This window comes from Miniopterus schreibersii (assembly GCF_964146895.1).
Source record: "Miniopterus schreibersii genome assembly, chromosome: 5".
NCBI lineage: Eukaryota > Metazoa > Chordata > Mammalia > Chiroptera > Miniopteridae > Miniopterus > Miniopterus schreibersii.
In genome coordinates, this window is record NC_138106.1 from 17,650,252 (window position 1) to 17,668,047 (window position 17,796).

Below are 17,796 nucleotides of genomic sequence, written 5' to 3' on the forward strand. Positions count from 1 at the left end.
GAATTAAGTAAAATCACAAAGCAATCTGTAGTCTCAAGGAACTGTCTTTCTGGCTATTCTTTGCAATAATACTCATTGCAGGTAGTACGTTTCCCTTCTCACAAAAATCTGCTTAGGAAATGCGAGGCTAGTCACCGACTGCTCCTTCGCACGCACGCGAGCCCTGGGGGGGCTGTGTCCGCGCTGGGCTCCTCTTTGAAGGGAGCTTCTCACTCACATAACCAGGGCCAATCAACCGTGAAGACCTTTTTTTTGACAGTTATTAGAGCTTGAAATATGAGAGAAGAACCTAAAAGAAACTCTTTCAGATAAAGGAGCCTTCTCCGCCCCTGCACCCTACACAGCTCCCCAGTGTGAACTAATACAAGACTAAAATATTAAGCCTTTGGTTTACAGTATTGACGTTCTCACTTCATAAAAATAAATCCCAGAATATACAGTTATTATTTCCCTGAGAAACCAGTCTGGAGTCCTTAAGGGCGGGCTGAGCTGGCCATTCGCCTTCCTGTGTTCCTTCAGCTAGTTACCTTCACTAGTATCTTGCCTTTCAAACTTTGAGGGCTTGGAAGCTGCTTGGTCTCTCCCGTGTCTATAGACGACAGGTCCAGTTTGTCCTGGAATATTCCCTTCAGGTACTGAGCAATCTTCCTTTGCTGCTGGACACTGCAGTGATTCTCGATGGACAGGATGACCGGGAACCTGCGGGAACAGCAGCACATTCTAAAGGAACAGCAGCCCGGGCACCTCAGGGAGTTTCAAAAATCATTCCGTATTCACTATGCTCCTGCGAGCCTAGTAACCCGTGAGAGTGGATGACTGAAATGGTTCGAAACGAGGAAAATGAGAGGCATGTTACAGAAAAAACAAAAACAAAAAAACTCCTCTGAGTACATGTATTTGCCAGGCAAAATGGCCGAACAAAATACTAATCCATGTGGGGTTACTTAGTTTGATATTTTGTATCATGGAAAAAAATGGTGTATATATCTCAAATGAACAAGAGAGGAAATTTTAAGGGAAATAAGAAGCCTAAAGAAATAAAACTCAAATAATGCAATTTTGTTTTATTTATTCAAAGGTCTAGAAACATCTAAGAGAGCCCCAAATATCATTAAGTGGAGACATCTGCATTTAATACCATATATTATAAATAAAATGTATAAATAAAATATACAATAAGCCCCCAGCTTGACTATCACTCTTGAGAATAAAATAATGGAATTTTGTGTTTGATAGGACCCTACACCAGACACTTAAAAATCATTTGTAGAGAATTATATACTAGTGTTTACTTTCAGAGAAAGAAAATCAAACTTTCGCTCTCCAGCAGAACCCAGGTTTCTGTCCTGAGAATCTGACCCCTGAGCAGAGTGAGAGCAAAGGCAGCCTGAAGGTGGCGGCCAAGCCAGAAAGGGGAGCACGACTGATGACATGACAGTCCTCCTCTTCTTACTTTGTTTTTTCCTCAGAGTGAGAAATTACTTCAAATTTGGGTTTATTGTGATTTTTTTTTCCAGTTTTTCCATCAATCTCTCCCAAAGTACCAGGCAACATATTTTTTCCAGAGTTACAAATCAATATTTAAATTGTCTAAAACATCTAAGGAGAGAACTTTTTTTTTAACTTCTGGGCTTGTGATAAGCATCAACTCCACCATACAGGTTGCGACCTCCTGAAATTATATCCTATCCTTATTAGTAAAACCTGATACCAGAGGTAATTTAAGAGATGAACCTCTGTGACTGAAGCTGGTTTGGTTACCTGACTATAATCTGCTTGCTCCTGTGTCCTCACATGGGGTTTACACAGAGCAGTAGAAAGAGATCAACAACAACAAACCAGCAGCCCTTAGTTGTCTATGCAATCACATCACGGAATTCTAACAGGGAATTTTTCAATTACCAACCTGTTTATAAAAAGCCTATTAGTGTCTAAAGATGCTCAATGTAAAGCAGGGTTTCTTAACAGGGGAGGAGGGCAACTGTGCTGCCCCCCATGAAGACATTTTTGGTGGTCACAATATGAGGGCTGCTACTGGCACTGACTGGGTAAAGTCACGGATGCTAACCACCCTACACGCACCAGACAATTCCCCACAACAACAGTTATCTGGCCCAAAATGTCAATAGAGCAAAGGTTGAGAAACCCTGGTTTAAACATGCAACTAAAGTTTAAGAAAGAGGAGGAAAAGAATGAACTTAAAATGTGCTAAACAAGCTTATTAATTGTTTTAATTTCAAGTGCTCTTCTCCTAAGGGTTCCCAAACTTGAAGTAAGCACTGTCAGGTCACCAGAGCCTCCGTTGAGGTATATAGGGAGCAGGTCTTCTCGATATGCTACTTCACATATTGGGGACAAAGCGGTAAAATCCCTTCTTAAACTCGGCTAAGACTAGCAGTAATGATCCACTGGAAATCAGTACTTGAGGTTCTTCCATGTAGAAGACACTGTAAACTAAACCTGCTATGCAGCAAGGGCCTCTTATTAGAACAGCATTTTAACCTCATGGTTAATTAATGACAAGAGCAAATATTAAAAATTTTAAAGGCTACTAACTTTTAAAAGATTAATTTTATGCAATTGTAATTTGAATTTGCTTCTTTAAATTCCAACATCATTTCCTGAGTGTCTGGCATACTGCAGGTGCCTTCTGGGCAATAAAGAATGAATAGGACATAGACTCGCATTTTCAACGAGTTCATGATCTTAAAGACTTAAAAAAGAAGGCAAGTAACTGACAGTTATAAGAGGGTGCTGTATGACATGATAGAAACATGCTGAGGGGCTAAGAGCATTAAAAGGGGAGCATTCAAATCAGCTGGAGGCATCAGTAAGCAGTTTGCCAGTGAGACAATGCTTAAGCAGGCTTGTGGGGCGAGCAAGAATTAGGCAGGCGGAATAATGGGGAACACCTCAAATCTCTCTCTCTCTCTCTAAAAATCAATGAAAACATATCCTCGGGTGAGAATTTTTAAAAAAATACAGAGCCAGAGGAGGCATGGCAGGATGAGATGGCAAATTCAGTTTGGGATATAAGCTCCCTGATGTTGGAAGTCTGATCTTCCGTTCATTGTCGTGGCTCCCTGCACCTACTCCAGGATGCCCTGCTTAGAGTAGGCATCAATAAGTACTTAAATAAATAATGACATTTATTGATTCTGAGGTACCTATGGGATGGACACACAGATGAATTTTTACTAAGAATTTTTCTTTATAGCTCTGAAACTTAGGGGAAAGTTCTGGACATATAATTAGACAAATCACTAAAAAACTAGGCCAAGGACAACAACTTGGGAAATAATGACTATTAAAGGAGTGAGGAAATAAAACAGAAGACCATAGGCCAAAAAAAATTAAAAAAGAGTGGGAAGCAATGACAGCAATGGAGGAGATCATGTTATAACAGAACCAAAGAGAGCAAGTACTGGGGAGGAAACATTGCACAGTACCAAATACCAGGAGTCAGCTAGTGTAAGCACCCTAGACACTGCAGCCTGTCTGGACATCCGGCAAGTCTGGAAACCTAGCTATGACCTTACTGAACTGTAACATCATGTCGGTAAGCTCCTCTGCAGTGACCTGTGCTTCCAGGCGTTAGGGACTCTGCCCCCCCTGGGCTTAGGCACCCCGAGGTCAGTCTTTGCAAGGCCGTGCTCTGAGGCGGCACCGCCTGCAGACAGACGGCGTGAGGAGGAAGCGGAGCGCGAGGCAGCACGCACATCGCGTCCACAGTATTTGTTCACGGCGCTTGCTGGGGAGGAGGGCGAGGACCGGGGCGGCAGAAAGGAGCCGAGGCCTCCGAGAAGGCCCGTGGCCGCTGGGCCCAGGCGCGGCACTCACGGGTTGCTGACGAAGGCGTGCTTGTCGATGGCCTCCACCACGTCGCGGAAGGCGATTTTGGAAGTGAGAGTGTAGCCGTGGTGGACGACAGGCTCCCCGTCTGGGCCGTCCCAGCAGTCCACTGCCAAAAACAGAACTCACGTCAACAGCCGCAGTTTCTGACCCTTACTCGTATTTCTGGAAACTTCAGACAAATATTATTTTATTATTTGTGATACGTGTTATAATTGTGACAAGGATGTCAAAACAGAGAAATCGGTGTTCTGGCATAGTTATCAGAATAAAGGATTAAAGATGATAAATAATTTGTGAGTGCTTGTAAGTTAGTGAAGACGCCACACGCACCAGCGGCTTAGCCCGCACCGCAAACGCTCGTTAGAAATGGGCCTGCGTTCAACCAGGTGTTCGCAGGACAGTGATCTTTCTTAACAGGCTCTTTCTTTAATCTCCCTTCTTCAGTTTACTCAGGTCTTTTAATAAGTCACAGCGACCATCTCAAATCAATGACAGGGCTTTGCATTATTGTTTACTTAAATTCATTATGTTTCCACTAGATTTATTTCCGTTTTATTAATTCTACAGTAGTTATAACATCAGCTTCCTAAGTTCAAATCCTCAGGCGCTGCCACGATTCATGTGAACAGGGACAAGTGGCTGAATCACTTAAAGTCTTGCTTTTCCCACCTATGAAAGGAAAATAATAACAGCACTTGCAGCGTAAGTTTCGGTGACGATTACGTACACATATAAAGGCGCTTATACATGGCACACAGTGACTGGCATGTTTGCCAACACGAACTGGAGCTCAGAGGACGCACCTTCCACGCAGCGACAGCCCTCCTGCAGCACCCGCGCGTACATGTCCACCTTGGACTGCGACAGGAGCTGGTCCCCGGTCAGGTACGTGTTATGCGAGGACGCGATGTAGTAGTTGCACAGGGGCTGATCCATGTCCTGGTACACTTCATGGTGCAATGGGTTAAAAACGTCACAAGCAGGACTTCGCATGAAGTTGGTGAAGCCTTTGGAAGAAAGTGACATATAAGAGCTTTAAAGCCTATGTGCCTGCCTGACTGCTAACAGGGACAAGAGAGAGCAAGGCATGTTCACAGCGATGATCTCAGTTCCCCTCAGCACGGCCTTGGCAGGGAACACTGGGGCAACGAGAAGACTTGTCAGGTCAAGTAGACAGTGTAAATGTTTAAATATGACTTTGGGGAGGAGTAGTTTAAACATAACCTACAGAAAAATAGACTTTTTAAGAATTTTGATTGAGTGGGGGAGAGGGCTTCCTGCAAAGCTGTTCAGTAACTACTGAGCTCAAGCTAGGATTATGCAGTGTGACCTAATCGGTGACTGACGCAATGCTCGAGCATTATTTATACTAATGTACAATGATCCAGCAACAGTTTGATAGGTTATTAAGTTAATTTGGAAAATAGTATTGTGTTAGTGCCATAGTTGAGGTAGAAGACTAAAAGTTAGGCATGGCCTGAATTCAGGGTGTGATTATTTGACTATGAAATTGGCTTGGGAAGATGCTGCGAACTGCCAGTACAGTTAGTAACTATGAAATAATACTTAAAGGTTCTGTAGAAAACCCTATCAGTTTTTCTACAGTTTTGCAAAACATAACGTCTCGGTAGAAGAGGCATTCATTAATGTATGAATAAATACAGGAATGACTCACAAGTACCTACGTGAAATGGTTATTAGGATAAATTGCTTCAAACCTTCAAGAGTCGTTTGGTAAAACTCTCTCTAAATATCCTTTGAGACTCCATAATTTCTTCATGCCCTTCTTTTTAGCCAAAACTTAGAAATCAAGGAAAAGATTCATTTCTTAGTAAAGGCCCAAATTAGTTTCTTTTTTCTGGCTTTTTAAAAATGGTTTTGATGATATAAATGTTAAATTATTCCTTTTCATTTTAATTACCCTCCACCCCAGGAAGTAAACACATGGTACCAATACCCCCTTGTTGCACTGAGCCTGGGAGCAGGGGAACTAGGAGGCCAACAAGCAAAAATGGTGAGATCAACCATGGCTTTGCCTGCGCTTGAGGGCAGCGGATGGCCCTGTGGTCTTTCAATAAGAATATCTGTTCTGCCTGGAAGATTCTCCTCTTCAGTACAAGCCTGCAATTTATTTCCCCACATATTTTAATTACATATAATTTAGACATACATGTAGCTAGTAGTTATATTCATATCATACTACTTATATATAAGATCCTAGGATCTACATTCTGAGTATATACCTGTGTGCAAATTACTTAACTTCTTTGAGCCTCACTTCCCTTGATTATAAAATGCATTAAAGAGATTTGTGGTTCCAACAAACTTCTCCACTGCTACCAACTAGGTAAAACTAGTTCGTTGCCAACATTTTTAAAGAAACATGTTTACTTTCAAGTCACTAGATTCCTAGATCACTTATTTTAGGACCAAATTTGCCTTTGTAAAATTATCAGGTTGAGGCTACTTTCAAAAATTAGCTATTTGAGAGAAGTCCAAATATTTCTTAGCATCTTTCATACCTTCACGTTGACTTGCTAGGAATCGAAAATGTGTACCATCTTTGCGAAAGTAAGAGAAGAGGCAATGTCATGGCAGCTGCCTTGTAGGAAAATAGGTACTGGAATCAGCAGTAATCCCAGAGATACTCTGACTTCTTTTCCTAAAAATTTTGCTAGAATTTAACTTAGTGAACTGAATGGAGGAATGAGAAATTAAGAATACTAGTCATTTTACCTTCTATGCCAAGAACGTTTTTCGCCTTATTTTCTTCTGAAACTTCAAATTTCCTTATGATGTCAAGACAATAATCTGTTGTCACATTATTCATCTAAACAAAACAGAACATTAGTGGAGTTCCTAAAATTTCATGAGATGTGTTTCTCTACACTAAAAAAGCATACCAATTTTTTAAGCATTCTTTGATATAGTTCAAAGTGGTTAAATAAACAGTTTGTGGTTACTAATGTCACAAACACTTTATCTTTGTAAAATGATCATGATCTCAATACTCCCTGAATCTTTCAGATTTTAATCAGTGTAAACAGCCCTTCGACTACTAGAAAAATGTGCTCTATGAAGCAATAAAATTAATTAAATAGAATTAATAATCAATGCAAATCCATTGCCAAAAATCCACTCACTGTAAGCTAGTAGCTCTGTAAAAGTAGTGTTTTCTACACAGACAATGGACCTTGCTAATCATAAGTATATGTTGAAAGAAAATTATTCTTTACCAAAACAGGATGTTGTACGTAAATCTACCTGTGCATGTGTGTATCTACAGATCCTTCCATTGAATCATGAGAGCAGCCTGTCATGCTAATTCAAGAACACAAAGGTTAGCAAGAAAATATATAAACAAAAAGCTAGGTGAGACAGCTAGCATAACAGAAAACTCTGGAGCTGGACTGCTTGTGTTCAAATCAGCTAGCTCATACTATTGACAGTGTGATCTTGACTGAGCCACTTACTTTCTCTGTGGCTACCTTATAAGGTAGCTGTGAGGATTAAATGAATTAATATTTGTAACAATATTAATGTGAACACCAAAAGGCAGGTCAGATATTATTACTGAGTCAGCCTCAAGGTTGCTGCATGAATATTACACACTCAGTGTCATTGGGAAAAGTAAACTCTTCAGGAATAATTGATTTAATTAAGTAGCAACACAAAGGATGTGATATTTTGATCAAAAATCAACTGGGCCCCACAGTTTAGCAGTGACATTTAAAATACTAATGAATAGTGATAGAGGAAGCTAATCTTGTGAGCCAGTATTTCAGATTTCAGTGATAATTCTCAAAGATTATATTATCTCTTAGGTTGAATACTTATGATTTAGCAAAATCTAATTTTTCTAAATAGTCTACTTAATAGCATTTAAACTTTTTTCAGGGGGAAAAAGCTCTGGTATGCAGCTATTTTTTTGCCTGTCTGAGCAAGCACAGAATCTTCCTCGCCACCCCCACCCTCCCACTAGCTGCATAATGTCTAATCCATCCTTTGTGTAAAATTTAAAATTCTTACTTTATTCAGAGGCCTACATTACAAGGCATCAACTGAAAACACCATAAATAAAAGAAACCATGCTACCTGCAAGGAATTCTACTGGCTTAGTCAGGCTTTGAGAAGCTCATTCATTTGTCTGCTACATGTGAGATAGATTTATCACATGCAGCCCAAAAGATAAATAATCTCTCACAAAATAAAAAGACTGAGTTTATATTGTAATGATTTGGTTTATGAGGCCATTTGTTCAGAGCTGTAAGGGCCTCAAACTAGATTCAGGTAGTCTACCAAGAGCACATGAGATCTAAAAAAAGCCTAAACAAACAAACAAACAAAAAACCAGCAAGAAACGGTCATCCTGAGAAGGAGCTAATTGCAGATGAGCAAGAGCATGTTACCAATTCAAGACACAAAGCAGAACATGCTAACAAAATGCATCATATTTGAAAAGTATAAAATTGGTGAAAATATTAGTAAGGATTCTAGAAAGTTCACCATTTTCTGGGTACCATAAAAGAATTGATGAGAAATAATCTACTTTCTACCCAAAATTCAAGTATTAAGTAAAATACAGTAAAACCTTGTAATAATGAAAATTGAAATATAAGAGTCAATCAGCTCCTATCCTTCCCCTACCCCTATTCTCATTTAATTAACCTCCCAAAAGTAAAATTCTACATGTGCCACAATTAAATTTTTTAGACCTTACTTAAAAAGTTATATTGGGGTTTTACTGTATGAATGAAGGCTCAAGATAGGTTAATGCTCTTTCTTGTCCACTTTCCCGTTTTACCTCCCATTTGACAAAGCTGATAAGGTGAAAGAGAATCATTTCATTTGAGTGTCACTACAATGAAAAGGAGGGAAGACACATGCCCATTAGCAAGTGACATCCACCCACTATTGCTATTCAAATGGATGGGTTAATTCCACTGGCCCAAATGAATTTGAAGTCAGTAGCTCTAAACATTTTAATTTTAATTTCTCACATTGCTGTGCTTCTGAATATCTGCCAAAGGGCTTTCCAGGTCATCATTCCAACCGGTCTTCAATTTGAAATTGTGAGATAAGAAAGGTAGATATAGCTTCCCTTTGTGCAGCTCAGGAAACCAAGGCTCAGAAACAGTATCAATTGATCTGCCTAAGACTCTCCAACCAATAAAGTTCACAGGGTGTGAAATGTAGGTGTTGTGGGCTCCTGGTCTAATATTCTTCCCACTATGCTATGAAGTGCTCTTCAGATGAGAATAGAGAAGCCATTATACTTGCAGGGAACAAAGGAGTAGAAATGTAGAAAGGGCACATTCTCTGGGCAAAAAAAAATTTACCTCTTTCCCATTTTCTACCTGTCTTATAGCTAACTTTTTAAATAGAGAATCTCTGTCTTTGTCAAATTATCAAACTAATTAAAATAACTGATTTAGATAAAACATTTTGCTAACACTATCTGGTTTAATCCTTAAGAAAGCAACAACAAAATTTATAAAATCTGAACCTGTTATTCCTAAAGTGTATGTGATTATGGTAATGGAGTAAAGTGAAATGTTACCAGGCCTAGTGTCTTTTTTCTACAACAACCAAATCTCCAATTCTCCGACATTAACTGGGTGCACTAACTACCGACTACCGAGAGGTTACCATTAGACGCCCTCTTTAAAAAGCTGCTAGAACATATTTTTAAAAACTCACAGATAAGCTGTTTTGGAATTGTGATGTTTCTACCTCTACCCTAAATTTAAACTATATCTACGATCTATGTCCAACCCCAAGAAAAACTCATGTATCTTTCACAAATATTTTTAAGTAAACATTCAACTCCATAGTCTTAGAATAATACCTTTTGTTCCACCTTCAAAAACTGAGCCAGTTCTTCCACAGTTAGGTGATCTTTCTTGTCACTGTAGCTCAGGAGCAACAAATAAAGGTCCCGTCTCAATGACATCATTTTGTAAAAAACACAGAACTCTTCAAATGTCAGAGTTCCCTGATTCTCATCTGTATCTGCTTCCTGAAAAAGGCATATTAAAAGCAAGGCAGTGAGAGACTTTGAAATAGGAAATTCAGTGCTGGTAAATAATATTTACTATGAAAAGCACAGTACACACTTCACAAGTGGTAAACGCCTATTATTTTCAAGCACGCATGAGTCAATTTTAAAATTGGCTATACAGTAGGCCACAAGCAACGTCACAAATTATAAAATATCAAGCTTATAAAAACTAATTTCTCTCAGCACAGTAAATTTATAAATCAACAAGAAAGCTTAAAAAACTGTATCTGGAAACAACATAATACATTTCTAAATAGGAAATGAAACATACAGAAGTGAACGCACACACCACGTATTATTATAACTTGTGTGAAGTTAAAGCAGTAATTGGAGGAAACCTGACGTTTTCAATGTATTAGAAAGCAAGGCAGATTCAAAACAGAGATGTTAATAATTCAACTTAAGAACCTAGAAAAAATTTAAGCTAAAGAAAATAGATATAGCCCGGCCGGGCGTGGCTCAGCAGTTGAAACAATACTAAGATCACTCCCACTATGAGCACTTACAGAACCCTGCAAGAAGCATGGCAAATCTTTTCATATAGTTTAAAGACAATTCACTCTATATGTGACAACTCATTTGCCAAAGTTCCTCAGTCTATCTCTGGGGTTCCTTCTATAGCATATCTCATTCCTTCCACTTCTTTCCTTGCTCTCGTGCTGTTCTCCAGTGCAACGGGACCAAGTTCCCCACAATGCGAACATCTCCAGCCTAGAGCTTCCAATGGCAGGACCACTGTGAGAGGTCACAGATGGAAGCCAGACTCCATCGTCCATTCACTGTTACAACTCACCCCTCACGCTGTTTCTGCCTCACCGCCTCTAAGAGCAAGTGGTTAGAAAACAAAGCATAAAACATCACCCCCTATACTTATTTTTACAGGTACAAAATATCACCTACCTAGTCACTTAGAAAATCATTGCAAAACATGGATTATGCATACAACTTGCCTCCAAATAAGAGCCTTTCCTAAATTCATATTCTAGTGATTAGTAATAATCTAACATTGTGTTTGCAGCAACTCAAACTTAGCAGAGCTGACTTCTGTACCTTAGGTGGAGCACTAAGTAAAGTCCCAGCTGGGTGCCACAGAATAAGTTTGGGCCCAAGGACTTTCCTCAAGGAATTACCAACAGGGAAAGAGCATCTCATCTAATATCAATAAGCAGTGGAATGAACTTCTGGAGAGCTCTCTAAATGGTAGGAGTGACACAGTGCTTCTAAGCCCTATGGATTCTGAATCATAAACTCATCTGAAACAAAACAGAGGGCTCTTGAGGATTTCAACAAGTGCAAATTTTTTCCATGTCTTTATTCTGATCTTCACAACAGCCTGTGAGGTAGACAGAGGAGATATTCACATCCTCTCTAAGAGACCTGATCACATTTACTCCATTATTTCTCAGGTAAAGTGCTTATTACCGCTCTGAAAACAGCAGTGCAAAGGAATTTTAGGAAGTAAAATTATGAATGTATGTTAAGTTTAGAAAGCTTTTTCTTTTCCTTGATGAAATGAAATGCTTCTCTTCATCAAAGAAAAATAAAGCAATACACAGCTTCCAGCAAAACAAAGTAGCCTTTTGAAATATCTTAGCACCCCAAAAACCACTAATGTGGCTTTTATCTAGGACCAGACTGATTGTGAAAACATACCTGAAACATCTGCCTGACTTTTCTTCGGGGTAGGTTGACATTTAGTTTATGCATCAATTGGTGTATCTCTTCAATATTCAATAAGCCGTCACCGTTCTTATCAGCCTCCTCAAAGGTCTGCTTCACCCACGTGCAGAAACGTCAAGAAAAACACTTGTGTTTTCACAAAATAAAAGCTTCTCTCTCACAGGACACTCAGAAGAAATTCTTTTGAGGAGGCCCTGCAGTCCACAGGCTCTGCGTGAGCTGATAGTGACAACCGAAGAAATGGGGGACAACACAAACGGGTGATTCCCTTCTCTGCGAAAGGAGTCAAACCATGTTATTTTGAGGGGTTCTTCAACTCCAACACTGTCGCGCAATCTGTTAAAGCATCTCTCTGATGTGATGAGACCCCGAGTATTCCAAAGCTCGGCCTTCTCCCTCTATGACCTTCCATCTAGCGTCTCTTCTGCCTTCACAACAGCCCACGCTACACAATTCCCTTCTCTCGGTGCCACTCCCACATTTAGAAATTCAGACTATCTGTTTCAATCTCCCTATTGACACGAGCATAGAAACTAGAAGAGAGGGAGAAATTTGGTAAGGATTAGGAAGGGGCCCAGTCCAGGAAACCCAGGTCTTACGCATCCCAGGCCAGCATTCTCCCTCCCTGACAGCAGGCCTGGCTGTACCAGCTTTCAGGGCTCCTACCCGACAGATCAAGGGCAGTCATGGGAACTACAAGCCCGATGTGGTAGAGGCTGCCCTCAAAGCTCAGGTATGACACTAGGCGACCTGAGGCTAAGAAGCTGAGTTTGTATACAAAGGATTCACATCCTGTGAACTGAGATTTTATGAGACCCTCAGGAGGATAAGTATTGCATTGTGTTACATAGTGAAGAAGCAGAATAAATAATAACAAATGAATGAGTTGAAAATTCCAAGTGTGAGCGAAGCATTTTTAAAAAATAGATGATTCACAGTTGTTGGGAAATAAATTACAGAAGGCAGGAACTGTGTACATAGTTAGAAAACCAAACTGAGCTTCAAAATTTGAAGGGTAATGAAGGAAAAAATGAAGGTGAGAAGAAACCAGAGACTCAAAGTAAGCAAAAGGCAGAGGCTTAAAACCAAGAAATGAAAGGAGTAGGTCAGAGGAAAGGGTCAATATTTGCTTATCAAGCAGGTAACATCAAACTGAGAGACTTTCATTTTAAGTTAAGATACTAACTAACCTCCAGTGGTAATAGCACATTTACATTTCTTAAGTGATTCAAATTATGATTGTAGGACATTGTGCCTTAGAAAGTAAATACAACCAGGAAGTTAGTCTTATTTCTTCTAAAGTTAAGTAGAGGTGATTTTCAGCCCTGGCTGAGTAGCTTAGTTGGTTAGAGCGTCGTCCTGAGACGCCAAGGTTGCGGGTTCGATCTCCAGTCAGGGCACATATAAGAATCAACCAATGAATGCACAAATAAGTGGAGCAACAAATAGATGTTTCTCCCTCTGTCTCTCCAACCCCCCTCCCCACTCTATCTCTCTCTCTCCCACCTCCTCTCCCTTTCTCTCTCTTTCTAGAAATCAATAAATAGAAATTTAAAAATAAATACAGGTGATTTTCAGATTGTGAATACCTTGTTTCACATTATGTTCCTTTTATAACATTTGAAAATAATCCACCCAGTTCTTCAAGTTCAATTTTTCCTCATAGAGTTCAGGTAAGACCTAATCACACCTGGAATGTAAAAGGGGACCCAGGACTATGGGGAAAATAACTGAAGGATCAAAAGAGGGAAACATTTGGGCCACTTACTAATAAATAACTGAATCTCATTTTCTTTCTCTTGTCTGGGTACACAGTGCCCATTCCATGAGCTTTATTTCTTTTGACTGTGGATATTGCTCTGTACCCCACAAAATATTTAGCCATAGTTCAAAGACATGATGAAATGAATCCAAAAACAGCAATATTTTCATCTCTTTATTCTGTAGCTCTTTACCAAAGCCTCTCAACGACTTCTCCAAAGAGACAGGGATAAGCAAATCCTAAGTACGAATACTGTGCAGACACAACTCATTTAGGGTGGACTTGGGTCTGCAAGGCCTTCAGTGTCTACACACAAGTTGGCCTTGACAGTTGTTTTAGGGAATAAAGAACTGGTAAGATGGAAACAGAGACAGAATCAGACCAAGAAATATAAACTAGTTCTGATTCTATGCTGACCAGGCCCTGTGAGAGTGAATCATTTATGTCACTTCTTGGGGCTTCTATTTCTTCACCTATGTCAGCGAGCTCAACCAGATGACCCTGAAGTCCCTTGAAGTTAAATCTAAGATTCTATGAAAGGAAAACCATTCTCTCCCAGTAAGAGTTCATGTGTACAAGATACAATTACAGGTCAAAGTATTCAGATATCTTAAAGTTGTTCTTCATAATTAAGACATGGCGCCCAGGAAAGCCCTGAATTAATGATTAACAGCTATACACATGATAAATGTAAGAATAGAAAAGAAAAGCTGGGAGATTAAAAACTCCCAGCATGCAAAATTATAGCCTAGTATTTTCTATCAAGAAATTATAGGAGAATGTGAAGCACTGAATGATATTTAATGTAAGGGTGTGTAAGTTTTGGGGGTACAAGGCCTGATAGTAAATATTTTAGGCTTTGCAGGCCATTGGGTCTCAAATGCAACTACTCAACTACCCCATTCTTAAATAGAAGCACCCACAGATAACACATAAATGAACCGGCATGGTTGTGTTCCAATAAAACTTTATTTATGGGTACTGATCATTGAATTTCATATCCTTTTCTTTATGTCACAACATGTTCATCTGATTTTTTTCAACCATTGAAAGCCCAATTCTTAGTTGAGGAGCCCATATGAAAATGGATGGTGGGCCAAATTTGCCCTCTAGGCTTTAGTTTGCAGGTGCCTCATTTATAAGGAAGGTGGAAGGCTTCAGCTTACCATATCCATAAGGGACAGCCTAGCATCTTCTAAAGATAATTTCCCTTGTGGGGTGTCAAGAGATAAGGTGGGGGGTGATGGATGAGAACGATAGGTGCCATCATCTCCGCACGCTGGGGCTGCCAAGATTTCAGACTTGAATCTGTCAACTAGGACAGCAAAAGGTTTGCCAGTCCTCACCTCTCTCATGCAATGACAACAGCAGCTCTTATTTATAAAGTGCTTAATATGTGCTAGACAGTGCTCTAAGCACGTTGTGTACATCGACTCATTTGATCTCCACACACCTACCCCGGGTAGGTGCTATCCTTAACATCATCGCCGTTTACAGATAAAGACTCTGAGGCAAAAGAGTTTAAGTAACTGACCCAAAGAGTTATACGTGGTGGAGCTGGGGCTGGAACTAGCGGCAGCCTGAGCCCTCAGCTACAACACCATGTTGCTTCCAGGAGACAGGAGTACTGCATCTGCCTCCAACTAAACATGCTCCTACTGCAGAAATAGCTCGAATTACACTTTACACTGGATGAGTTTTCTTCCTACAGCCACTTAAGATTCATTATTCTCATTATTCATTCACGGTTGAAGTTTTCAGGCCTAATTGAATGTAATAATCATGAACATTCCAAATCTGTTCTCTCAATTAATGTAATTAAATACAAATCCAATTAAGGGTGCCATACAGTTATTAAGATATTATCTAAAACCCTATCAAATTATGACAAATCTCTATGAGAATGGCTCCCTAACCCAAATAACGTTCCCTATTTTGACATTGGCTTCCTTGCTATCATTCACTAATTTCCCCTTTCCTTTCCTCTCCTTACGCAAATGCCAACTGCTTCAGTATTTTTTAACTCCTTCTGTGCAGTTCTGGGGTACACTTGCTTTCCAGGCAGCATATTTTCAGAATCTGACGTCACTCAGTTATCAACTGATTGATTCAAATATGAAAACTTTCTACTGCCAGTAAGCATGGACAAACAAATCAGGTTCAAAAACGTATTGCCTAAGCTGGTATAAATTCTAATTAGAGTATTATAACTTCAGGATGTTAAAAGTAATCCCCATGGTAACCACACACAAAATAGCCATAGAATACATGCAAAAGAAAATGAGAAATAATTTAAACATTTAACTGCAAAAAAATCAACTAAACACAAAAGAAGACAGGAATTCAGAAAATGAGGGACAAAAAAAGCTATAAGGCTATAGATAAGAAATAGCACAGTGACAGAAGTTCCTTTTTATCAGTAATTACTTCAAATGTAAATGGACTCAACTCTTCAATCAAAAGATAGAGACTGGCATGGGTAAGAAGATATGACCCAATTATATGTTGTCTATAAGAGACACACTTGAGATCCAGACACACAAACAGGTTGAAAATGAAAAGATGGAGGAAAAGACTTTCTAGGCAAATTAGTAACTAAAAGAGGGCAGGGGTGGCTATACTAGTGAAAAAAGGTTATAAGAGACAAAGAAGGATATTCTATATTCATAAAAGGTTTGAAATAGCAAGAAGATATAACAATTATAAACATTTATGCATCTAATGACAGACCATCAAAATATATGAGGCAAAAACTGACAAAATTGAAAAAAGAAATAGTTCTACAATAATAGTCGGAAGCCTCAATACCCTACTCACAACAATGGGTTGAGCAACTAGATAGAAGATAAATAAAGACATAGAGGACTTAAATAATACAATAAACCACCTAGATCTCACACACACACACACATACACACACAACAATCTATACAACAATAACAATATACAAATCTACTCAAGTGCATGTAGGACAGTTTCTAGAACAGACCATATTTTAGGCCACAAATTAAGTCTTTAGATTTAAAAAGATAGATATACAAAGTATCTTTTCTGATCACAATGGGATAAAGTTAGAAATCAGTAACAAAAGAATATCTGGAAAATTCACAAAATGGTTGATCTTAACACACTCTTAAACAACCAACAGATCAAAGAAAAGAAAAATCTCAAGGGAAATTAGAAAATACAAATGAATGAAAATGAAAGCATAACATATCAAACCTTATGGAATGCAGTGAAAGCATTGTTAAAGGGGAAAATTATAGCTATAAATGTTTATATTAAAAAACAAAAATGACCTCAAATGGACAACCAAACTTTACAACCTAAGGAACTAGGAGAAAAAAAACTTAACCCAAAACTAGCAGAGGGAGGAAATAAGAAAAATTGGTGCAAAAATAAGTGAAATAAAGAAGAGAAAAACAATAGAAAAAAAATCAATGAAACCAAAAGCTGATTCTTCAAAAAGATCAACAAAATTGACAAACCTTAAGCTAGATGGACTAAGAAAAATTAGAGAAGACTCAAATTACAAAAATCAGAAATGAAAATGGGAACATTACTACTGATTCTACAGAAATAAAAAAGGTTATGAACAACCATGGGCCAACAAATTGGATAAGAAATGAAGGGACATATTTCTAAAAACACAAAACTTTCCAAATCTAATCACAAAGAAATAGAAAATATGAATAGATCTATAACTAGTATGGAAATTGAATCAGTAATCAAAAATCTCTCAACAAAGAAAAGCACTGGTCTTGATGCCTTCACTGGTGAATTCTACCGAACATTTAAAATACTAATACCAACACTTCTTAAACTTTTCCAGAAAATTGAAGACGGGGGCATAATTCCTAACTCATTCTGTGAGGCCAGCATTACTCTTATACCAAAGCCAGACAAAGACATTACAAGAAAACTACAAACCAATTTCTCTTATGATTATTGATTAAAAAAACACACAACTCAGCAAAATACTAGCAAAAACAATTTGGCAGCAAACAAAAGGAATTATATACCATGACCAAGTGGGATTTATTCCTAGAATACAAGAATAATTCAACATGCAAGAATCAATCAATGTAATATACCAGAGCAACATAATGAAGGAAAATACCACATAAACATCTCAATAGATGCAGAAAATGTATCTGACAAAATTCAACACCCTTCATGATAAAAACAATCAACAAAACAGCAATAAAAAACTACCTCAACATAATAAAGCAATATATGAAAAATCCACAGCAAGCATCATATTCAAAGTGAAAGAACGAAAGCTTTTCCTTTAAGATCAGGTACAAGGCAAGGATGCCTGCTTTCACTATTTGTATTCAACATAGTACTGAAAGTTCTAGCCAGAGCAATTAGGAAAAGAAAATTTAAAGGCATCAAAATCGAAAAGCAATAAATAAAGGTATCTCTAATTGCAGAT

At 38.7% G+C, this 17,796-nt stretch overlaps 1 protein-coding gene across 1 annotated transcript in view; it reads right to left on the bottom strand.

The window, feature by feature from the left end:
- PLCH1 (phospholipase C eta 1) overlaps nt 1-17,796 on the bottom strand; it is a 131,403-nt gene that overhangs the window by 34,468 nt on the left and 79,139 nt on the right. Inside the window, exons 5-10 of the mRNA XM_081139225.1 lie at nt 11,570-11,699; nt 9,704-9,874; nt 6,592-6,685; nt 4,659-4,862; nt 3,841-3,961; nt 528-699 (exon numbers count right to left, since the gene is read on the bottom strand). Coding sequence (XP_080995351.1) covers nt 528-699; nt 3,841-3,961; nt 4,659-4,862; nt 6,592-6,685; nt 9,704-9,874; nt 11,570-11,699 — 892 coding nt within the window. The remainder of the gene's footprint in view (nt 1-527; nt 700-3,840; nt 3,962-4,658; nt 4,863-6,591; nt 6,686-9,703; nt 9,875-11,569; nt 11,700-17,796) is intronic.